Raw genomic sequence first — 24,782 nt, 5'->3', positions numbered from 1 at the left:
GTTTAAAAATAAGACTGGAAAACACACACACACACACACACACACACACACACACACACACACACACACACAAATAAAAATAAGGCTGAAGCCCGAGTTATCACAGAAGAGTGAGGCAGTCTGGCTGGGGTAGGGGCTGGAAGGCAGCTCAGGAATCAGCTATTTGACCCTGGGTGAATTCAGGTCTCCTCTGAGCTGTCACCATAAGCAGTAAGGTAAGGGCTGCTGTCAGTCACACAGCATGATGCCTGACAGAGCAAAGGCCTGAAAAGTGCCAACACTTATTGCCATTATGTTCTCATAACCAGTATGTCTTGCTTTGGCCATAGTGATGCCCAACATAGTGCAGTTCTCTGCTTTCAGTGACTGAATACAATTTTTTTAAAACATATTTTGGGGCGCCTGGGTGGCTCAGTCGGTTGAGCGTCCGACTTCGGCTCAGGTCATGATCTCACGGTCTGTGAGTTCGAGCCCCGTGTCGGGCTCTGTGCTGACATCTCAGAGCCTGGAGCCTGCTTCGGATTCTGTGTCTCCCTCTCTCTCTTCCCCTCCCCTGCTTATGCTCTGTCTCTGTCTCAAAAATAAAAAAAAAAACATTAAAAAAAAATAAAAAGAAATAAATAAAACATGTTTTTAATTTTTTTTTAAAGTTTATTTATTTTGAGAAGGAGGGGTGGGGGGGAAGGAGCGAAGGAGAAAGAGAATCCCAAGCAGGCTCCATGCTGTTAGCACAGAGCCTGATTCAGGGCTCAAACTCACAAAATGTGAGATCATGACATGAGCCAAAATCAAGAGTCAGATGCTTAACCGACTGAGCCACCCAGGCACCCCAGTAACTGAATAGTTTTTAAAAATCAACTTTAAAAACATGTTTATATTGGTTGTAGTTTTATAAATGCTACATATAATTTTATGTTTAAAGATACATAGTGTGATTATAAGTTATGAGGGAAATATCCTCATATGACAAAAAGAAAGGACTCATTTACTTTCATTATTTGTTCAGCAAACTGCCCAGTGTGGATGCCTGATGTGGCTTGGTCCCATGACCCTAAGATCGTGACCTAAGTTGAAATCAAGAGTCAGATGCTTAGCTGACTGAGCCACCCAGGTGCCCCTATTTATTTTTAAGTTTTTTGGGGTTTTTTTGAGAGAGACAGAGCAAGTGGGGAGAGGTAGACAGAGAATCCCAAGCAGGCTCCATGCTGCCAGCACAGAGCCTGATGTGGGGCTTAAACCCACGAAACCATGAGATCATGACCTGAGCCAAAACCAAGAGTCAGACACTTCACCGACTGGGCCACCCAGGTGCCCCTACTTTTAAGTAACTTCTACCCAACGTGGGGCTCGAACTCACAACCCGAGATCGAGAGTCACACACTAATCCAACTGAGCCAGCCAGGTCCCCCAACATTTGTTACTTTTCAGATGCCTGGCACTAGCAGATGATAGGAATACAATAAAATAAAGAAAAGGCAGGTAATCCCTATCAAAATGACACCAGCATTCTGCACAGAGCTAGAACAAACAATCCTAACATTTGTATGGAACCAGAAAAGACCCCGAATAGCCAGAGCAATCTTGAAAAAGAAAACCAAAGGTAGAGGCATCACAATCCTGGACTTCAAGTGGTATTACAAAGCTGTAATCATTAAGACAGTATGGTACTGGCACAAAAACAGACATTCAGATCAATGGAAAAGAATAGAGAGCCCAGAAATGGACCCATAAACATATGGCCAACTAATCTTTGACAAAGCAGGAAAGAGTATCCAATGGAATAAAGACGGTCTTTTCAGCAAATGGTGCTGGGAAAACTGGACAGCGACATGCATAAAAATGAATCTGGACCACTTTCTTACACCATACACAAAAATAAACTCAAAATGGAGGAAAGACCTAAACGTAAGACAGAAAGCCATTAAAATCCTAGAGGAGAAAGCAGGCAAAAACCTCTTTGACCTCGGCTACAGCAAATTCTTACTCAACACATCTCTGGAGGCAAGGGAAACAAAAGCAAAAATGAACTACTGGGACCTCATCAAATAAAAAGCTGCACAGCGAAGGAAACAATCAGCAAAACTAAAAGGCAACCTACAGAATGGGAGAAGATCTTTGCAAATGACATATCAGATAAAGGGTTAGTATCTAAAATCTAAAAAGAACTTACCAAACTCAACCCCCAAAAAACAAATAATCCAGTGAAGAAATGGGCAAAAGACATGAATAGACACTTCTCCAAAGCAGACATCCAGATGGCTAACAGGCACATGAAAAAATGCTCAACATCACTCATCGTCAGGGAAATTAAAGTCAAAACCACAATGAGATATCATCTTACACCTGTCAGAATGGCTAACATTAACAACTTGGGCAATGACAGAGGTTGGCAAGGATGTGGAGAAAGAGGATCTCTTTGGCACTGCTGGTGGGAATGCAAACTGGTACAGCCACTCTGGAGAACAGTATGGAGGTTCCTCAAAAAATTAAAAATAGAACCACTCTACGACGCAGAAACTGCACTACTAGGTATTTATCCAAGGGATACAAGTGTGCTGTTTCAAAGGGGCACAATGTTTAGAGTAGTACTATCAACAACAGTCTAAGTATGGAAAGAGCCCAAATGTCCATCGATGGATGAATGAATAAAGATGATGTGGTACATACATACAATGGAGTATTACTTGGCAATCAAAAAGAATGAAATCTTGCCATTTACAACTACGTGGAAGGAACTAGAGGGTATTATGCTAAGTGAAATTAGAGAAAGACAAATATCATATGACTTCACTCATATGAGGAATTGAAGATATAAAACAGGTGAACATAAGGGAAGGGAAGCAAAAATAATACGAAAGCAGGGAGGGGGACAAAACAGAAGAGACTCTTAAAATATAGATAGAGAACAAACAGGGTTGCTGGAGGGGGTATACGAGGGGGGATGGGCTACATGGGTAAGAGGCATTAAGGAATCTACTCCTGAAATCACTGTTGTACTACATGCCAACTAACTTGGATGTAAATTAAAAAATAAATAAAAAAAAATAAAGAAAGGCAGGCATTAAACAATTATGTGAAGAAATACTGAAATGGTACCGATCCTAAGCCAGAAGTCCTCACTGAGGGGACCGTGGTGACAAGAATCAGTAACGGGCAATTAAGCGGACACCGGACAGACCTGAGTGACAGGCTCAGGCGGGGCTTCTCCTGATTTTATTCCTCCTCTCTCCCCCCCAAAAGCCTCTTTAGATTTTGTTTCCTAATCGTCCTCTGAAATTTTAATACTGCGAATACACTGTATGTCTATTTACGTACCATAAATATTAATTTTTTTGCCCCCACAAGCCAACTCTTGGTCCTTATAGGGGTCAACTTCACCTGACAAAGGGGAAGGAAATAAGCAGTCCTCACAGAGAAAGCCACGTCTGTGAAGGCCCTGAGTCCTGTTTACCAGGCAGACGACGGGGACAGTGTCTCCCAGCTAGTGCTGTGTGCTGACACAGGAGCGCGGCTGGGGCATGCTGAATTTGAGGGACACCTGAGACGTCTCAGTGGAACTGTCAATAGGCAGGTGACTATGTGCACGTGAAGCTCAGAGGAAAGAAGTGTGCTAAGCGGATAGCGGGGATCACCCGGGGAGCTGGAAGAAGTGTTATTTAAGAGGAGCAAGCAGTTACCAGGGTCTAGTGCAGCTGAAGGGTTAACGTGAGGACAGACCAACGCCACACAGACGCTGCAAACGGAAGTCACTGTGCCCTTACCTGCTGGAGGGGACGAAGGGAATAAGTGTAACCCGTGGAGGCACACCTGCTCATCTGCAAAATCTACACAGGATGAAAATTGTAAGAAAAGTTAAGACTGCTGATCTTATAAAACAAAAGTAAACACACTGAAAAGTAGTTTTTTAAAAAAGCTGTCCTTACTTGTTTCTGACATTAAGGCTGATGAGGTAAGTAAAATGAAAAACCCCCGATCTTCTAAGCATTTGACGATCGCCTTAAACATTAAAAAAAAAAAAAAAAAGGTGAAAAAAGATTCAGTTCCTTTCTCCTTCTCCCTCTACCACACTCTGCAGTGAATTTTGAGTTCATGAAAAGTATATATTAAAAACAATTCTTGAAACGTTAACATTTGTGAGAATCAGGAGAATTTTGTCCCAGGTACTAGAAACCACGAGTTCCTTCGTGCCCAAGTAATCTTGGCCCTGTTAGGGCCATTTATAGTAACCAGAACATCGAGGTTAGTTTCAGGACAGTGTTCACCTATTATAAAAAATCAATTAGAAAAAACATTTCAGTTTTTCACTGAGATGCTTCACAGCTGATCCTGCTGCCTCAGTAGCCAGGTGTAAACTATTCAGCCACTACAAATTCGAGGTGACTCCGACCTGTGATTAACATCCTAAGCTCGTGTTTACCCCCAAAATATCACATGATCCTGGAACTTGAAAGACCAGAAGATACCATCCAATAAAACAATTCTTTCCACGGCATCCTAAGGGACAGAAAATAAGAGAAAAGAACATAATCCGGTCCTGTGACGAGAGACACAGATGAAGATAAATTCTTCCTCTCGTTTCTCTTTACCACCATCTTTAGTGGCATCTTGAGCTCGAGGGAGGGAAAAAAACTTGAAATTTCAATGTTGACAGTAACTCTGGGAATTCTGCCCCTAGACAGTGAGGGAAGTTATCTAAAAGCCATCATTCTGAATCATAAAGATAACACCTTTTCTCTTCCATTAGTCTCCATTTCAAAAGCTTATATACCTATAACAAAGGTAAAATCCAATGTTTACTGTATGCAGTAAATGTTTTTTCACTAAACCTAAACAGAATATACCATTTTATAGAAGTGATAAAACATCCTACTTCAAAGACTGACAGCTCATAAGCGTACAAATATGGTAAACTTATAAACTGGTAACAATTCAAATATGAAAACAAGACCACTAATTATCACAAAAGAAATAAGTTCTGACAGTGAGTTCATCACAGGAACAATCGCTGCACACGCTTCCATGACAGCCCTTGTGCATTTGATAGTTTCTGTTTTCGTCGCCTCCAGTCTTACAAATTCTTTGATGGCAGGGACTACTTTGTATTTGTGCTTCTGGCACACAGTAGGGACTCGAGAAAGAATTATGGGATAAATATACCAGTAGTTATTTAAACCTACAGCTTTCGTATCTAGTAAGTTGCAAACGCGTATCAATCTTGTTTCATTTTCTACTGCTGTAAAAAGTGAAAGCAACAACAGCCTTTACATCATTCTGCATTTTAGTTTTGCAACATAGATGAGAAGTAAAACCTCTCCATCTACTGAAAACCAGGAATTTCTATCTTCCAAGAAATGGGCAAATGCAACAGAAATATATACCTTATTATTTTCTCAAATTATGTACTGAAAGGGCTGAAGTTCCTTATTTTAACCTTTGTGGGAAGAAATCAGAATTTTTTCCATATCTACTAGACTCTTCCATTTACATACAGAAAAATACAGCCATACAAGTCCTTAACACCCTTTTATTTTTTTTTAAATGTTTATTTTGAGAGAGAGAGAGAGAGAGCATGTGCATGAGCAGGGGAGGGCCGGAGAGACAGGGAGGGACAGAGATTCCCAATCAGGCTCCGTGATGTCAGCATGTGGGGCTCCATCTCACAAACCATGAGATCATGACCTGAGTTGAAATCAAGAGTTGGACATTTAACTGACTGAGTAACCCCCAACACCCTTTTAAAAAGAGACCCTGGTCTGTACTGTTCTTGAAATTCAGTGTTGTAGGTAGAAGCCCACATACGCTTTATTCAAGGGACACTCATTGCTTGTCCTCTATACGCCAGGCATGGGCACTAAGGCGTCAAAGATACTTAAGATATGATAACTACCCTCAAGGAACTCAATGTCTAGGTGGGGAGACTGACACGTAAAAAATATTCATGACACAATAAGGCAAGAAAAAAAAGCACGGGAGGTAGATGCTAAATGAAATAAGTCAGAGAAAGACACAGACCGTATGATTTCACTCACGGGGAATTTAAGAAACAAAACAAGCAAAGGGAAAGAGAGACAAACCAAGAGACACTCTTAACTACACAGAACGCGCTGCTGCTTACCCGAGGGGAGGGTGGGGAGACGGGGGGACGAGGTGATGGGGGATGAAGGAGGCGCTCGTGACGAGCACTGGGTGATGTACGCAAGTGTTGAATCCCTATGTTGTACACCTGCAACCAACATCACGCTGTATGCTAACTGCTGGAATTAAAATAAAAACTTCAGAAGAGAAAAGACACGGACACGGAGGATGAAGGACCTCATGTGACGTGTGGCTCGGGCACCGAGTCTCCAGTACTTCTGACACCACTCACGCTCACAAGCAGTTGCTTCGCTAATGCATTCTCTCAAAAGCTCTGTGGCCTCTCTTCCTCTCAATTTCCAAATGTAAACTGGGTCACGCTACTTCGAGACAACACAGCCCCCGCGCCACAGCGGACAGTCTGCGTCCACCCACTCGGCATCCGGTGCCGCAGCCGGTCCTGCCGGGCTGAGGAGCACTGCCGGACCCTGGGCGGGACTGACCCGGACCCGGTTCTGGAAGGCGGGCTCGGGATGGCCTGAGCTAGCCAGGGCACTCCGTGCCCTTTCAGTCTGCGCGGGGTGTGCAGATGACCGACTGGCCTGCGGAAACTGAAGTGAAGGTTAGGAGGAGGCTTCCCTCCCTGGACGCGCAAAGGAAGCAGGGAGCGCCGCGTGGCAGCCTCGGGACAAAACTACTGTGCAGGGGAGGGCGAGGTGAAACGGAGAGTCCTGGGCAAACGGTACTTGAACCCGCCCCTCAGCTGGAACTGAAGAGTAAGCCTGTTAAACCCTTTTACTGCTTAAGCCAGTTTGGGTTTCCGTTACAGGTAACTCAAAGTATCTTAACTGACCGGCCCGAAGACCCCTTACGTTCACAGCTCCTATACGTGTCCTATTTTAACTTCTCGATCCCTTGCTATCTACTACGGGGATAGTCCAGCAGGCCGCTAACGGGCTCAGTGTTTGCTCCCTGTCTTACCTTTAACACCAGCGCCTTTGGGATGTTTAGGACTTACTATACTAACACAGTCGGCATCCTCCTTCCTCACACTGAGGAACCCTGGTTAACAAAAAGGGAGAGAAGTCTTTTTTTTTTTTTTTTTTTTTTTTTAATTCTCAAGTTACTTAACACACAGTGTAGTCCTGGCTTCAGGAACAGAATCCAGTGATTCATCACTTGCACAGGACACCCAGTGCTCATCCCAACAAGGGCCCTCCTGAATGCCCGTCACCAATGGGCACCCCCACAACCCATCAACCCTCAGTTTGTTTTCTGTATTTGAGTCTCTTATGGTTTGCCTCCCCCTCTGTTTTCATCTTATTTCTCCTATCCTTCCCCTGCGACCATCTGTTAAATTTCTCAAACTCCACATACGAGTGAAATCATGTGGTATCTGTCTCTCTGGTTGACTTATTTTGCTTAGCATAATACCCTCCAGTTCCACCCATGTTGTTGTAAATGGCAAGATTTCATTCTTTCTCATCACTACTATTCCATTGTATACATATATACCACATCTTCGTAACCCATTCATCAGTGGGTGGACATCTGGGCTCTTTCCATAATTTGACTATTGTTGACAGCACTGCTTTAAACATCGGGGGGCATGTGACCCTTCGAATGAATCATCACTCGTATCCTTTGGATAAGTTCCTAGGAGTGCAACTGCAGAGTCACAGGGTAATTTCATATTTAGTTTTTTGAGGAACCTCCATACTTTCTTCCAGAGCGGCTGCACCAGTTTGCATTCCCACCAGCAGTGCAAGAGGGTGCCCCTTTCTCCACATCCTCGCCAACATCAGAGTTTCCAGAGTTGTTAATTTTAGCCATTCTGACTGATAAGGTGGTATCTCAGTGTGGTTTTGATTTGTGTTTCCCTGATGATGAGTGATGCTGAGCATCTTCTCACGTGTCAGTTTGCCATCTGGAGGTCTTCTTTGGAAAAGTGGCTTTTCATGTCTTCTGCCCATTTCTTCACTGGATTATTGGTTTTTCGGATGTTGAGTTTGATAAGTTTTTTTTTTTTTTTTTAACGTATGATAAGTTCTTTATAGATTTTGGATACTAACCCTTTATCTGATATGTCATTTGCAAATATCTTTCTCCCATTCTATCGGTTGCCTTTTAGTTTTGCTGACTGTTTCCTTCGCTGTGCAGAAGCGTCTTTTTTTTTATCTTGATGAAATCCCAATAATTAATTTTTGCTTTTACTTCCCTTGCCTTCGGAGACATGTCAAGTAAGAAGTTGCTGTGGCCAAGTTCAAAGCGGTTGTTGCCTGTTTTCTCCTTAGGATTTTGATGGTTTCTTGTCTTATATTTAGGTCTTTCATCCATTTTGAATTTATTTTTGTGTACAGTGTAAAAAAGTGGTCCAGTTTCATTCTTCTGCATGTTGCTGTTTAGTTCTCCCAGCACCATTTGCTAAAGAGACATGTTTCCATTGGATACTCTTTCCTGCTTTGTTGAACATTAGCTGGCCATATGTTTGTGGGTCCATTTCTGGGTTCTCTATTCTATTCCATTGATCTATATATCTGTTTTTGTGCCAATACCATACTGTCTTGATTATGGCTTTGTAATACAGCTTGAAGTCAGGATTGTGATGCTTCCAGCTTTGGCTTTTTTTTTTCCCCCAATATTACTTTGGCTATTCATGGTCTCTGTGGTTCCATACAAATTAGAGGTTTGTTTGTTCTGTTCTGTGAAGAATGCTGGTGCTATTTTGATTGGGATTGCATTGAATGTGTAGACTGCTTTGGGTAGCATCAACATTTTAACAATATTTGTTCTTCCATCCATGAGCACGGAATGTTTTTCCATTTCTTTGTGTCATCTTCAATTTCCTTCAAAAGCTTCCTAAAGTTTTCAGTGTATAGATCTTTTACCTCTTTGGTTAGGTTTATTCTGAGATATTTTATGGTTTTTGATGCAACTATAGATGGGATCAATTCCCTGATATCTTTCTGTTGCCCTCATTATTGGTGTATAGAAATGCGACTGATTTCTGTACATTGATTTTATATCCTGTGACTTTGTTGAATTCCTGTATCAGCTCTAGCAGTTTTTTGGTGGAATCTTTTGGGTTTTCCATGTAGAGTATAATGTCATCAGCAAAGAGTGAAAGTTTGACGACTTCTTTGCCAATTTGGATGTATTTTATTTCATTTTGTTGCCTGATTGCTGAGGCTAGGACTTCCAACACTGTTGCACAACAGTGGTGGGAGTGGACATCCCTGTTGTGTTCCTGATCTCAGGAGGAAAGCTCTCTCTCATTTTTTCCCCATTGAGGATGATATTAGCTGTGGGCCTTTCATATATGGCTTTTATGATGTTCAGGTATGTTCCTTCTATCCCAACTTTTCTTGAGAAAAATCTTGAGAGTTTTTATTAAGAAAGGATGCTGTATTTTGTCAAATGCTTTTTCTGCATCTCGTGACAGCAGCATATGGTTCTTTTCCTTTCTTCTATTAATGTGATGTATCACGTTAATTGATTTGTGAATAATGAACCAGCCCTGCAGCCCAGGAATAAATCCCATTTGATCATGGTGAATAATTCTTTTAATATACTGTTGAATTCAATTTGCTAGTATCTTGTTGAGAATTTCTGCATCCATGTTCATTAGTGATATTGGCCTGTAATCCTCCTCTTTAGTGGGGTCTTTGTCTGGTTTGGGAATCAAGGTAATGCTGACTTTATAGAATGAGTCTGGAAGCTTTCCTTCCATTTCTATTTTTTGGAATAGTTTCAGAAGAATAGGTATTAACTCTGCTTTAAATGTCTGGTAGAATTCCCCTGGGATGCTATCTGGCCTAGGACTCTTACTTGTTGGGAGATTTTTGATAACTGCTTCAATTTCTTCGCCGGTTATAGATCTGTTCAAATTTTCTATTTCTTCCTGTTTGAGTTTTGGTAGTGTGGGAGTGTCTAGGTATTTGTCCATTTCTTCCAGATTGTCCAGTTTGTTGGCATATAGTTTTTCATAGTACTCTCTAATAAGTGTTCATATTTCTGTGGTGTTTGTTGGTTGTGATCTCTAAAACGGAGAGAAGCCTTTAGGGCGCCTGGGTGGCTCAGTTGGTTAAGCGTCCAACTTCAGCTCAGGTCATGATCTCGTGGTTTATAAGTTCGAGCCCCATGTAGGGCTCTGTGGTGACAGCTGAAAGCCTGGAGCCTGCTTCGGATTTTGTGTCTCCCCCTCTCTCTACCTCTCCCATGCTCATGTTCTGTCTCTCTCTGTCTTTCAATAATAAATAAATGTTTACAAAAATTTTTTTAATAAAATAAAATAAAACGGAGAGAAGTCTTCAGATTGTTATATGCTTCTCATTAGTGTCTTACTTTCTACAATATGGAAACAGTAGAGGCACTAGCTTTTGATTTTTTTTCCCTCATATAGCTATAGATCAACACACATCACTTGTAAAGAAGTATCTCACAAATGGTCCTTTGATTAATTCAGACACCCTAGGGATCTACTCAATTCTTCTGTCATAAAACAAAAACAACAACAAAAAAGGATTTGGGAAAAACTGTTCTATTATTTTTAAAATCAGGAGTATAAACAGACTAACGAGACACGAGAGTTCACCGAGGCACAAAAAGGGATGAAGATGTTAGTCGATAAATATTAAGTGATGAAAATCCTTTCAGCAAACTAAATGATTCACTCTAGGCACAGCCAACTAATAATTAGCTATCGATTTCTTAATGCAAGGCAAAAATAGTAATTAAATTTTAAACTGATGAGCCTTACCAGTTGCTTATTTTTAATGTATTCTATTAGCTTATCTATTTTTTCCCCTTGTTTGTTTGACAGTTCCACCTCATACATCCTGAAGCACATATCTTGGCAACAGACTGTGGAGAAAAATCAGAAAAACAGGACAATTTTTTAAAATGCCATTATGCCTTTTAGTAACCAATTTATCCATTTTAGATGTTGAAAAGATGAAAGAAGAGCTAGGAATACTCTTAAAAAAACATTCATCATTCAATGGTCTTTGTTACAAAACTCCTTAATAAGAAGTTACTGTATAAAGCATTTGGAAACAACGCTTTCATTCACATTGACTCTACTACAGTATTTGACAAGACCAAAAAAAATACTATACAAATAATATAAACATCAATGTTCCATGAATCAATCTAAATGACCAGGAAATTTCCTTCTTGTGTTTTCTGCTGTTTTTCTTCAGTTAGAAGTACATAAATAAGTAAAAACCACCACCGCAAAACCTCTGTTCTCCTTGAAAGGCATTGTCATGTGGTTCCAACTATTTGTAAGCATCTTTCTGCTTAACGCCCTCAGTGTTCCATAGTAAATCTAGTCTTTGCCACCTTAGATAAACTACCTTTCACAGTTTCTAGTTGGCTTCCAAGGAACTCAATCACATAGCAACCCTACAACTTTCATGAAAGGCCCTTTTGTGAATCACTTAGGGCCAAAACTCAACAGTGTGTGTATGCGTGTGTGCATAATAGATAAAAATCAGTGGAATAAAGCCCAGGACGTGCAATGTATCATTCCATGTGAACAGACCTTTTTGCTCCAAGTAATTCTGTTTTCGAAAGGCAGCTTCTGGTAGTCTTTTTTTCAAAGATGAGATTGTCATTACATACTTAAAATCTAGTTCATGTGGTCTAAAAAACAAAACAACATCATGCGATCTAATAAACACTTAAACTACATCTTCATAATTTTTGATTTTCTAATATAAATGCAAGCAAAAATATCAAAACAAGAAAGTCCTTAAATTGATAAAATCCCAGTCAGGTAATATGCACATATATAAATACTGCAGATTTTTAAATACAGAACCCCACAGACCACGTTGGCAAATACATTCACATTTTCTGAATGTGTGTGTTTCTGAGATGAAGCCAAACATCCACATGAATGGAAGAATTATGCATCCTGGGATGAGAATTTTCTAAGCGTTATACTATGTGAGAATTGGCGACTTCGGACAATAGTGGACTGGTTCACCACACTGTGCCACAGAATGAACCTCATCCAGACTTTTGCACCATTTTCCCCGACTGTTTCCTTCTTTAAAACTCATTTTCAAATACTTCTGGACTTATAAATGCCCCCCTTGTCCCTAAATACTTCTGAGTGTGTGTGTGTCCTTAAAAAAGGACATTTCCTTATGCAACCACAAAACAATTAATAAAATCAAGAAATTAACAATGATATAGTACCATTATTTAGCCCACATACCTTATTCAAAGTTTGCCAAATGTCTCACTGTGGGGCTTTGTAACAAAACATTTTTTTCCCCCGGTCCAGGATCCAATCCAGAATGACACAATCCATTTAGTTATGTCTCTTTAATCACCTTCAATCTGGCGAGTCTCTTGGTCTTTCTTTATCTTTAATGGGTTTGGTATTTTTTTCAAGAACACAGACCATGTATTTTGCAGAATGCCCCTCAATCTGGGTATGTCTGATGTTTCCTGCTGATTAGGACAGCAGGAAAACCACACAAGTGGCACTATGTCATTCTCCTTGCATCCCATCAGGAAGCACGTGATACTTATTCCACTGTTGGTGACGTTAACTTGGACCATTTAGGTCATTGTTCTGACCACTTCTCTCTACATAGGTTAACTGCATTCCATAGTGACAAAGAACCTTCCCGTCTCTCCCATTTATTTCCAGAATTCTTACTGTACTCTCTGGGTTCTAATACTCCCCTCACTCCTCCCTCTTCTTAAAACAGGTCAATAGAAAGAAAATTCTGACAGCACACCTGTTTTCACTTCATATTTCAATAAAATATGTCTATCTTTCAATAGTTTTGGGGGTTAACTAAGAACAGATTAAATAAAAAGATTTCATAAGATGCCCTTCACAGTGCCCCAGACGAAAATAATTCATTGTAATGTAACTATATGTAATAGCTACTCCACTTAATAGGAGTCTAGGAAAACCATGGGATAATCAGAAAATCAGATACTGTAATTCTTAATAAAGACTCAACAATAGCATAAGTGCCTATAATCTGCTGTACCTGCTATCTAGACAAATCCAATCTCTTTCTTGGGGAAAGTCAAACATCTAGCATCAATTCAGTTTAGCCTGTGAAGTCATATTCCTATGAATGGATAAAGATATTAAAATCTCAAAAGTGGCCTGTCAAAGATTATAAAACTATTTCAAAGCCAAGGTTGGAATTTAGATCTGAATTTAGGTTGCCTGTGCTCCGTACATCTACCCAAACGTACTCTAATCTGACACCAAGTACAACTGCTTCATTTCACACCAGTACCAACAAACAAGACCTCAAAATGAGAATTAAAAAAAAAAAGAGACAAACATTAGTAAAGGACACAAACTCAATACTTACAGTTGGGCTGGAACAGCTGTACCGTAAGAGGACCAAAGACTGACATCACACAGCAGACAGCCTTGAATAATTAATTTGCCTTGCCACAAAGAGGTAAGAGCTTTAAGAAATGAGTAAAAAAAGAAACTGATTACTTATGAACAAAACATTTACTGAAAAAAACCCAAAAGAACTAATTAAATAATTTCTTACCATTTTCACTGAGTTCAAATCTAGGGAAAAAGAAAAGGTATTTTTATAAGAGCAAACGAAACAGATCCAGTAAAACAAAGTATGTGCACAATTACTTACATGCTTTCATGAGCTGATGCTGCCATCTTTTTAGGTTCCCTGTACTGAAAAGCTACAATAACATAAGGACAGATCTGCCTGGGCCGCTCAATAACAGTGCTGCCTGAAAGTTCATAGAGGTAATACTGAAAGAAGAGAAATAAGGATTATCAGGGTAGCACTATGGAACTCCATAGGCACCAAGTTCATCTCAACTCCACCCAGTCCTGCCATTTAACACATTAGATTCAGAAATGTATCCTGGGAACGATTTATTCCCCGGTGACTATACCTGACTCAGTTCAAATGCGCGAAAATGACTCGTCTTGTGAGAAACCTTGTTAGTATTTGCAGCCACGTGGCAATCATAGCAAGAAGATGGGCTAGTATAGTTAGTTGTATAATTCTCAGACACAAACTTGACTTTTCCCTAGAATGAAAATATTAAGACTAATCAGATGTCTCTAAATGGCAATAATCTTATTCTAGGATTCATTTAAAAGTAGCCTAATGAGGATGTGGACGTGTTTCAAACAGATTGTTAAGAACTATGGCTCTTAGAAAATTACGTTAAGGCCAACAATTGTTTTAGTTATCCATAAGCCTCTTAACACTGTATTTAAAAATCTGGTATACCTGGGCATATTTCTGAGGTAAATGACCATAGTTTTTATCTCAACATGAAAGAAGGACATGAATCATCCCAAATTTAAGTGAACCATTTCTCTAAAAGAAAAATTATATAGCCTACCAACCGAATAGATTAGCTCAGTCAATGACTGTAACATAAAAGATGACCAAAAAATCCAAACTTTCACAGGATGAGTTTTCAAACTGAAGTATTAAGTTATCAATTGTAATTTAATACACATCAAGATATTTCTACTATGCTGGGACTCAGTAAATTAGCAAGGAGCAGATATGCAGTAAAGTGCTTAGCAGGTCATTGGCCCCAATTACTGAACAGTTGATAGTATTTCCTATAATAGATTTCTTATAAGTCTTTCAGAAAACTTAAAAAAAAAAAAAAAAAAAGGGAAGGCAATCAAAGTTACCATATATACAATGAAATATCATACAGTAATTTTAAAAGCTTTTGTAAATAATATAATGACATATGCGGAAAAATACACAAAGTATATACCAAATGAGGTAAAGTTATAGGCAACTTTTATTTTTATCTTTACAGAAAGAATTTACTTTTTTTTTTTTTTTTTTTCTGATGTTAAGGTCCTGCTTCTTCATTTACAGAACAGTCAGGGGCCATAATAATAAGCCAAAGCATATAGACAGCACTTCTCAGTGAGCAATCACAGCCTGTACTGTCTCCCCCTCAAACATTTTATGGCGTCGGACACGGCTGACTTTTGAGCAGTAAAGGAAGAACTGAGAGCACATACAGGTAAACACTGAACAGCATGTCCAGCAGCAGGAGGGCACAGGGCCAAGAAGCCCAGGGCAAAGCCCAGCGGACATAAACACACCCCCGACGGCAGCCGGCGCCCTCTGCCGCGGAGCGGGTGGACAAGGGAGGGCAAGCGGGGACTGTGCCCCAGGGGATGCTACCTGCTGGCCAGTTCTTGGGGACACACTTTGGAATAAGAAGGATTCACACTTAAAAAGACACGTCAGTAGTGTTTATAATCCAAGAACTCAAGATAGTAAGAAAGCTACAATGAAAGCAAAAACAACAAAATGAGACCACACAATGTGTCCTCACAAAGCCCACCAAGCACTAAAATCAGGTTGGCCTTGGATCTACCCAAGTGAACTTTCTAATCATGCTATTCACTTGTACTGAACTATGTAAGGGTGTTGAAGAATTTCTGAGATCAGCAGTTATAGATGCCACATAAAGCTGCGAACAGGGTCTGGATGTTTTAGGGATCGAGGAAACAGCCTCTCTTATTTCGACAATTTAAACCAAAAAACGAAAGTTCCCTTCTAAATTCATCTCTTGTAACTGGAATCACAATGTTTTATAAGCTGCTACTGGTGTCCTGTTAATATTTAAAAAGAGGCACTGTGGGCCAGGGTGAGAGAAGGCTTTTCACTGAATACTTTTTGTATTATTTTGAATTTTTTTTTTATTTTTAAAAAACATATTCATAGGTGATCTATCAAAGGAACAAAAAAAGCTTTGTCTTTAAAGGAAAGCAAAAATAGCAGTAATCTTTTCTGAATTTGGATAGCTGTCTTCAATGACCACTATATTTAGCAAATGATCTGCAAAGAACATTATCACAGACTGATAACCTTTAGTTTTTGAAAGAAAAATTATATAGAAGCGCATTTGGGCTTTACCTTAATTAGGTTAAAAATTACAACATAACCAGACTTCCCATGATACCATGGTCTTGCATGAAGATAGTCTGAATATTTGGAAATATACACACCTATAAAAGTATAAGATATAGATTAATTCACACTTTAAAAGGACTGTTTACTCATATACATTTCACATGTAAGGGCTACCTGTAACTAAAAAGACAAATAAAAGTCAACATTAAACTGTTCCAAAACTGCTTACCTTTTAAAAACTATTGGAGATATTCTAAAAGTATGGAAACATGAGAGCTACGACAAGATAGAATTTATCTGACGGACAACGAATTTTCTAGTTGGGTACAATAATTAAAGAGGGATGAACGAATCACATTCTTGGTAAATTCTAAGTTTATTTTTTTCCCCAGGCAATCATTCCGTGGAAAGGCCTACAGTAATCTGATTCTCAAGTTATTTTTTACAAAACATCTCAGTAAGTACTCATATAATAATAAGTGCTGAGGTTTACTAGATAGCAGGTATGTGCTAGGCAGCAGTGACACCAAAGGAAATAAAACAAGTTCCTGCCTTCAAGCAGCTTATTCTGCTAGTGTGTGAAACTTCCAGAAAGGCAGGAAGTACGTTTGTGTTCTTCACCATTGAAGCCACATCACAGCCCAACATACAGGAAGTACTTAACTGTCAGACACATGCTGTATTTGAGGACACAAAGAAATGGAAATAAGTAATGTATTTGTTTAGAAAAGGAGTTCTTTCAACAGACGAGTGAAATTCTCAGAGAACAGAGTGAACAAAAGCATGGAAGCATAAAAGATTATAAATTGTTTAGGACAGTGGGCCACGGTGTGGGGAGCAGGGGAGAAAGCCCGAGAAGCTTGAGGCTGAAAAGGAAGCTTGGAACTGAACAGTAGAGATCTTTGTAGGGCTTGCCGTAGGCAACAGAGACCCATCAAAGGTGTTCAGCAACAGACTGCCACTTACATTTTTTTTTAAGTTTGTTTATTCTGAGAGAGAGAGAAAGAAAAAGCAGGAGTCGAGGAGGGGGGCAGAGAAAGGAAGAGAGAGAATCCCAAGCAGGCTCCGCACTGTCAGCGTGGAGCCTGATGCGGGGCTTGAACCCACCAACAGTGACATCATGACCCGAGCCGAAGTCGGATGCTTAACCAGGGTGCCCCCAGACTGCCACTTAAAAGAGGGCGGAGTCTCAAGAGGGGAGAGACGAGAATCGGGATCAACCAGAAAGCTGCCGTAAGAGATGAGACAGGAAAGTCTCCATGTGGCAGCAGTAGGGGAATAGGGAGGAAAGAGCAGGTCCCACAGACTCCTGAACCGCATCTCTCAAAACGCAAAGACAATGCAAGGTGAGAGCACTGTGATATGCTGGAGGGAGCAATGAGCTTGTGGTCAGCACTGGGTTCCAGGGCCAAGTCCTTTCTTCCTACTAATAACCACATGACTGAGGAGTAAGTCACTTAAGCGGGGACAGTGGGCTTGGGTCATGGATGCAGCAGCCACAGGAAGCAGTCCTCAGGAAGATTTACTATAAAATAGTACATTAATATAAAATATTATATAAAATATTACTGTTATACACAGAACTATCCATTTCTACGTGAGCCAAAAACTTAATTTTTTTTAATGTTTATTTATTATTGAGTGAGACAGTGTGAGCTGGGGAGGGGCAGAGAGAGAGGGAGACACAGAATCTGAAACAGGTTCCAGGCTCCGAGCTGTCAGCACAGAGCCCGACGTGGGGCTCCAACTCACAAACCGTGAGATCATGACCTGAGCTGAAGTCAGAAGCCTGACTGAGTCACCCAGGTGCCCCAAGGCAAAAACTTTTTTTTTTTTTCAACGTTTTTTATTTATTTTTGGGACAGAGAGAGACAGAGCATGAACGGGGGGGGGGCAGAGAGAGAGGGAGACACAGAATCGGAAATAGGCTCCAGGCTCCGAGCCATCAGCCCAGAGCCTGACGCGGGGCTCGAACTCACGGACCGCGAGATCGTGACCTGGCTGAAGCCGGACGCTTAACCGACTGCGCCACCCAGGCGCCCCCCAAGGCAAAAACTTTAAAATGCACACAGCCAGGAATGTTATTTTATTACCCAGCCAAGTACGTGTTCAAGAAGAAAATGTACTTGTTGGAATCATCCAGTTTCTACTCTACCACCCTACTGAAGCCAGCCTGTATCTTAAACAATATAATCATGGGATTGTAGTAATGTAGAAAACCGGCCTTATTGTTTTAGAGATGTAAGCTGAAGTATTTACTTTCAAATTCTCCAACAACAACAAAATTTTATAACCAAATTAAGGGAAGAATGCAAAACATTTTCTGTTAAACTTAGGGCATGGGTGTATTATACGGTCCTCTCTACTTTTCTTATGTTATTATGTTTTATAATGAAAAGAGGGTGGTGAAAAAGAGTAAGAAGAAAAAAAGGTTTTATGTAAAATGTTACGGGGGTTAAGAATATACATTCCCTTTCATGGTCTTTGGAAGATGTGAATGCAAGTTTTCAAACATGTTGCTTTACAGAGTGACCACATAACCCAGCAATTCCACTGCCGGGTCTATGCCTAAGAGAAGTGGAAACAAATGTCTACACAAAAACGTGGATGTAAGTGTGCACAGCAGCATTTTTCGTAACAGCCAAGAAGTGGAAACAACCCAATGTCCCTCAAGTGCTCAAAGAATAAAGAAAACAGGTAGAACCCTACGACGGGATATTATGCAGCCAAAAGGCAAACAAAGTGCCGGTACAAGCTACACCACGGAGGAGCCCGGAAGACACTAAACTGAGGCAAGAAGTCATACAACGTAACATGGGGTCCCATTTAGGTGGAATGTCTGCGCTAGGCAAATCCCCAGAGGGAAAAGCAGATGAGTGGGTGCCTGGGCTGGTGGTGGCGGGGGATGCGGTGTCACTGCTAACAGGCCCGGGACTTCTTTCCTGGGTGATGCAAACGGTCTACAACGGACTGTGCTGTGGGTAGCACGACTCTATGAGCACATTAAAAATCGCTGAACTGGACACTCTGGGTGAGGTGCGGGGTATATTAACTTTATCTCGGTGAAGCTCTGTGAAAGAAAAGGTCAGCAGGAATCTGGCCACTCCCCCAATCATCTCAGTCTTGATCCCCACACTGCTAGCATCTGAGAGAGCTAAATAGCTCTCCCTAGGTCCTTCTGCTTTCCGTCAAACTCCACTCCCCAGCTGTTCCTCCACTACGCTGCTCCCGGCTGCCCTCCTCTCCCCTCCCCACCTGACGGTCCCACAACGATCCAACAGTCCTGACTGGTCTTTGCCACCTTCTCCTCCTGATACTGTCCCACGTAACGGTATCTTTGACTTCAACTAACACCCAGCCCCGCCACTGTGAATCCCAATCTCCAGTTCTAAATCCTTTTCCAGCAACTTTTTTACCATCAGCAGGATATCTCCCAGAAACACTGAGGAAAATCTCATTATTTCTCAAATCCAACTCCTGAAAGTAGTGTCCATTTACCAGGTATGTGCTCCCCGCTAAGCACGTCACATAGCCTCCCACTATCCTCACAACAGATCTAAAAGACAGTTTTATCTATTTCACAGATGAGGAAACTGAAGCTCAAAGAAATGTAGTGCTAATCCATATTCTTGACTATAAGATTACCTTTCTCTTTTAACTCCTCGGCTTCCCTAACAATGTCTTCTCCTTCTGTGCCTCTTTTCTATTAACGATATTGCTGTAGTGTAAGTTTACAACTTTATATCTGAATATTTCTTTCTCTTACTCTTCACATTCCACAGTTGCCAAGTTTGGTCAGGTCTATCTATTCTCTATTCCTTACTGCCATTATAATAGTTTAGAGGACATCCTCATTAGTCCTGGATGACTGTACTAATCTCTTGGTGCTGGAAGATACCTTCAGTATCTTTTCTAGTCCAATCAACCTTTTAAAAAAAAGTTCTGGAGCTCCTGGGTGGCTCAGTCAGTTAAGCATCCAACTTCAGCTCAGGTCACGATCTCATGGTTCGTGGGCTCAAGCCCCGCGTTGGGTTCTGTGCTGGCAGCTCAGTCCCTGGACTCTCCTTCGGATTCTGTCTCCCCCCCTTCTCTCTCTGCCCCCTCCCATTCATGCTCTGTCTCTCAAAAAATAAATAAAAACATGAAGAAAGAAAGAAAGAAAGAAAGAGAGAGAGAAAGAAAGAAAGAAAGAAAGAAAAGAAAAAAATATAAAAAGTTCTGATATGTAACCTCTATTGGAAACTCTTAATTCTTAGACTCAAAGCTCATTTATTTGTTTAAAGCTCTGATTTTAAAGATTTTTATATCATTAATGAAAGTGACTTTTAATAGAAGTATCTCATGAAATTAATTAAACCCCACTTCATCCTGTAAAAGAGATTCTTTTTTCTCACAGACTTACCTTTTGCTGGGTCACCAAGAGTAGTAAGAGCACCGCTGCCCACACAGAGTCCACGCTGACATACTAACTTTGCCTTGAAATAAATAAAAGACAGAACTTTGCTTATCGTATCAGTCTTAGGAGAGACAATGAAATAACACTACAACAGAACCTTTCAAATAGATATGGAATGTGTACACAGTATGTATTTATGGCACAAAGCAAGCTTATGCAAGGTAACTGTGTTTGGTTAATAGTTCATGAAATGTTATCGTTTCTGTTAACAAACATGTCATCAGCAAAACTAAACTGACCAAGCTCACAGATTAAGTCCTCTCTTGAAGATTTCAATTATAGCTATGGAATCACTAAACTGGAAGATGTGTTAACCCCAAATGCCTCTTTTAGTATGAATTCACAGTGTCTCTTATTTGTAAGTGGATGATTAAGCAAATAAATGAATTCTTCTGGTATTACTATACAATCCTTATGTATATGCTAATGTTAAGTATTTTTTAAGCATCTACCTTTATTCTTCAATCACAATCAAAATACTTAATTATCTTAAGTTGAATTATAAATCTCTAGTGTTGTTAAATCTGTATCCAGGAAGCCATACACATCTTTGGAGGCACACCCTCCACATAGCAGTTTCCTTCTCCCAAAGTTTTGGTACAAACAATACAGAAGTTCAATCTTCAAAGACAGTCATGAAACAATTTCAAGTAACTTGACGGCTGAAAGTGTTCACCTTATCCCACCATGTAACTGAAACTTGAAAAAGCCTCCATAAGAAACAGAAAGTATCTATGTGAACCATGATCCAGAACGGTGAAATATCCATTCACCCCGTCAAAAGGCATTACCGATACTTAAGAAACCCGCATTCATGCAAATCTGACCTCGAGCTGACAGTGTATTGCAGATGAAACTAAAGCGGGCCTGTGAAAAGGTGTAGAAATCAAATCTCTTTCATAATCGGCCTTCACAATCATTTATACTGCCACCAAAATTACGTAACAAAAAAGGCTGGTGAACTGGTAATTTTACAAATCTTAGAGAACTGAAATACCGATATTAAACGATATCGTTAATTTTGTACACAAATATCACAAAATTAATGTTCTATGACCTAACCCCCTTACCTGACTTTCAGTTTCAAACAGAAGAAATCCGTAAGTCTCTTTAAGTTCTTCCTGAGTATAATTACTTGCTTTTTTTTCTTGGTAAAAAGCTTTGTACTGTATAAAGAGAGAATAATTGAATGCTATAAACATTTATTTTGCCTTGCAAATTAATTTTTAAAAATGCATCATCTGAATTCCTCCTGTTAAAAAACTAATGAAATTATTTTTTCTATTCCCTAGAATACATTCTTATTACCTTCCAAGGATTTCTTATTTCATCTGAAAGTGACAGCTGAGAAGAACAAGGCTTATATACCAAAAATGATGGGTCTATTTCTTTAAAACTAAAATAAAACTAACACACAGACACAGTGTGTACCAAGCACCTCACCTCATTTAAGAAAATGTCATTTTTCACCAAAGTCACTTGACTGTACTGAAAACCATGCTCAGATGCAGAGTCCAAGTAAGAAGTATGAAGAATTGAAATTGCCCTCTGGAAGAGAGAGTCTGAACTCAAGGACACTGTCTCAAAAACTGTAAAACACAAACAAAAATAATGCAACTGTTTAAGATAACCAAAGGATGGGGTTTAAAGCGGCACACTAAATATCACTGAACACGTCATCTAGTCCCTGCCTGGACAACGCAGACATTGACAATGTGTTCTTGGCGACTGTACCTGTACTGTCTTAAAAGACCTCTCACGGGAAGAACATAATCTAAACGGAGGTGAGCGGGGCAGCTGGGTGGCTCAGTCGGTTGGGCGTCCAACTTCAGCCCACAGTTCGTGGGTTCAAGCCCCGCACCGGGCTCTGTGCTGACCCTGGAGCCTGCTTCAGATTCTGTGTCTCTTTCTCTCTGTCCCTCCCCAGCTCGAGCTCTATCTCTCTCAAAAATAAACAAACGCTGAAACAAGTTTTTAAAACAGAGGTGAGTTACTGAGGGTGAGTTACTTTCAATACAAGAGTAAAATAAACCCTGCCGGATCCCTCGGGCCTTCTGGTTTAAAGCTGTGCGCTGTAACGACCGCCGGGACAAGCACAGCAAACGTGATAGTGCCAAGGTGGTGGTCAGCAATCGCTTAGACCAAGGTTTCTCATCCTGAAGTCCTTTAAAACGTACGCCACATTTTGAGACACTTACCCTTCCCGTCTTCTCATCAAATCCCCAAGTGAGCCTGCTGGGTTCCTTTCAAGGGGCCTAATAGTGCACACTCCACAAACACATTAGAAAGCATTGTATCTTTGGGGGTTCCTCAGAGCCTAGACAAGTCTATTGAACTTGACTTCTTACGGGTTATATTATGAAATTACTTTTCTCCATGTCTCCAAAATGAAACTTTGTTACTTTTTAGAAAACCTACGCAGACACATGCTATCCCAGAGATTCTGCGCCGCCCCTCCTGTGACAGGCAGAGCTCCTAATCCAGAGTTACTGACTTGGCCCGATAATCCTCTGGATTGAGCCTTCGTGACTTTTCATTTTACAAGTCCTTACTTTAGCCAAAAACTGGGCCTAGTGAGTTCTCATAACGTTTAACTATTTGTTTACTCCCTTCTATTTCTATTCTCTTTAACAAGGTCAAGGTGGGGAGGTACAAACTAAGGGCTAGAAGTTTTGGTCATATAGGATAAATAAACCATTACTATGGCTTCCTACTTCTGCCAGAACCTGCCGATTACATTAAAGTCCAAAACCTAAAGGAAAAACAGGAATTTTAGCTAAAAGTAACTAATAAGCAACGGTAAAAAAACTATTACAGAAATGGAAACAAACATTTCAGTCAAGTTAATTTGGACTCAACTGTCCTACCACTTCAACTACCTAAGTAATGCTTTAATAAACAAAAACGCTTTAATAAACAAAATGTCCCAGTATCCAAAGTGAAAGACTGTACGTAGCATGGAAGGAAAAGAGGATGAAACATTTAAGACTATTCTGAAATTCGTATATCTCATCCATGATCTAGATCAACTGTTTTACTTTTTCTCAGTTTCACTCTTTCCTTCGATAGCAGGGTACAAATGTTATAGCACATGGATATTCTTAAGAGGCTTGAATAGCAAAACACCAGGGGTAAGAATTAAAATGATGGCTTTAGCCATGTTACTCAAAGTGAGAAGCCTACGTCTTTGTAACTCTCTCTTACAAATAGTGCCCTGCTAGCTCGAATGCAAATCAGGATTCCTCTAAAACTTCTACTTGGGAAACTTTGTATTTCATATTTTTAAAAAGGCAAAATAATATTTAAAAATCTAAGTAAACTCTGAGGCTCAATGTTTGAGAAATAGGTTGCTTACAGTGAAAGAAATAAAACAGCTTTGGAAATGAACATTCTATGATTATCAACTCTTCAATTCCACAAGATGTTAATAAGAAGACACAGGTTTTAAATTGCAGAAGTAACGAATATTACATATATCCACATTTTTGAGGGTCAATGCACAATAAACTAAAAACTGTGAAAAATAGTGCAATAAATAAAAAAAGCCCATCCAACACAGTATTTCCAAAATACATGTGTCAGAGAACACTCTTTGTCAGTGTGAGGAATACTGTTCTCAACAAAGCTATGAATAGAGACGATGGTTTAAAATAAACACTAGGAGGGGATGGACGCCTGGGTAGCACAGTCGGCTAAGTGTCTGACTCGATCTTTTCTCAGGTCACGATCTCAGGGTTCATGAGCTTGAGCCCCTCATCGGGCTCTGTGCTGACAGTACAGAGCCTGCTTGGGGTTCTCTCTTTCCTTCTCTCTGTGCACCCCCTCCTCCCTTGTACTCTGTCTCTCTCAAAATAAATAAATAAACTTTAAAAAATGCTTAAAAAAATAAAATAAAATAAACAATAGGAAGTGACTGTGTGCTAATATATTTTTATACCTAAAACTATTTATGGTTAAAAATGTTTCCCCTTTAAGTCAGCATTTTCCAAACAGCAATATATTTACAAAATAATTTTACAGTTAGCAGAAGGAAAAGCACGTCCACACTATAACTGTTAGAAATCTACAGTAAATCTTGACTCTTTCATAATAAATGATCTCAATTATACTCAAGAAAGCACAAGTTTCATGCTCCATAGCTAAGGAGATAGATGAGCGTTTCATCAAGAAATTATTTGACATTACCTCTTCTTGAACAATGTACTCCCACTTAAGAGTCTCGCTAGTGTACAAAACAGTATGAGCACTAAATGGATGGCCGCATTTTTGCTGAGCAATACACACGCTTCATTTAAACATTCAAGGTTATCAGAATATTAAGAGAC

At 40.1% G+C, this 24,782-nt stretch overlaps 1 protein-coding gene across 5 annotated transcripts in view; it reads right to left on the bottom strand.

Annotated features, from left to right (window-relative positions):
- The window catches only part of TASOR2 (transcription activation suppressor family member 2), an 80,646-nt gene that overhangs the window by 31,336 nt on the left and 24,528 nt on the right, over window positions 1-24,782 (bottom strand). For 3 of the 5 annotated variants that reach the window (XM_049624550.1, XM_049624549.1, XM_049624553.1), the window contains 12 exons: window positions 21,901-22,046; window positions 21,528-21,623; window positions 20,404-20,476; window positions 16,005-16,096; window positions 13,993-14,130; window positions 13,722-13,846; window positions 13,623-13,642; window positions 13,431-13,530; window positions 11,621-11,721; window positions 10,835-10,938; window positions 3,924-3,996; window positions 3,762-3,824 (listed from right to left, as the gene is read on the bottom strand). In XM_049624550.1, coding sequence (XP_049480507.1) covers window positions 3,762-3,824; window positions 3,924-3,996; window positions 10,835-10,938; window positions 11,621-11,721; window positions 13,431-13,530; window positions 13,623-13,642; window positions 13,722-13,846; window positions 13,993-14,130; window positions 16,005-16,096; window positions 20,404-20,476; window positions 21,528-21,623; window positions 21,901-22,046 — 1,131 coding nt within the window. Of the gene's footprint in view, window positions 1-3,761; window positions 3,825-3,923; window positions 3,997-10,834; window positions 10,939-11,620; window positions 11,722-13,430; window positions 13,531-13,622; window positions 13,643-13,721; window positions 13,847-13,992; window positions 14,131-16,004; window positions 16,097-20,403; window positions 20,477-21,527; window positions 21,624-21,900; window positions 22,047-24,782 lie in introns of those variants that run through there. The other 2 variants (XM_049624552.1, XM_049624554.1) reach the window with 2 other exon arrangements.

Source organism: Panthera uncia, chromosome B4, assembly GCF_023721935.1.
Source record: "Panthera uncia isolate 11264 chromosome B4, Puncia_PCG_1.0, whole genome shotgun sequence".
NCBI lineage: Eukaryota > Metazoa > Chordata > Mammalia > Carnivora > Felidae > Panthera > Panthera uncia.
The sequence above is the reverse complement of the archived record's forward strand: the minus strand, read 5'-3'. Positions and strand labels throughout refer to the sequence as shown.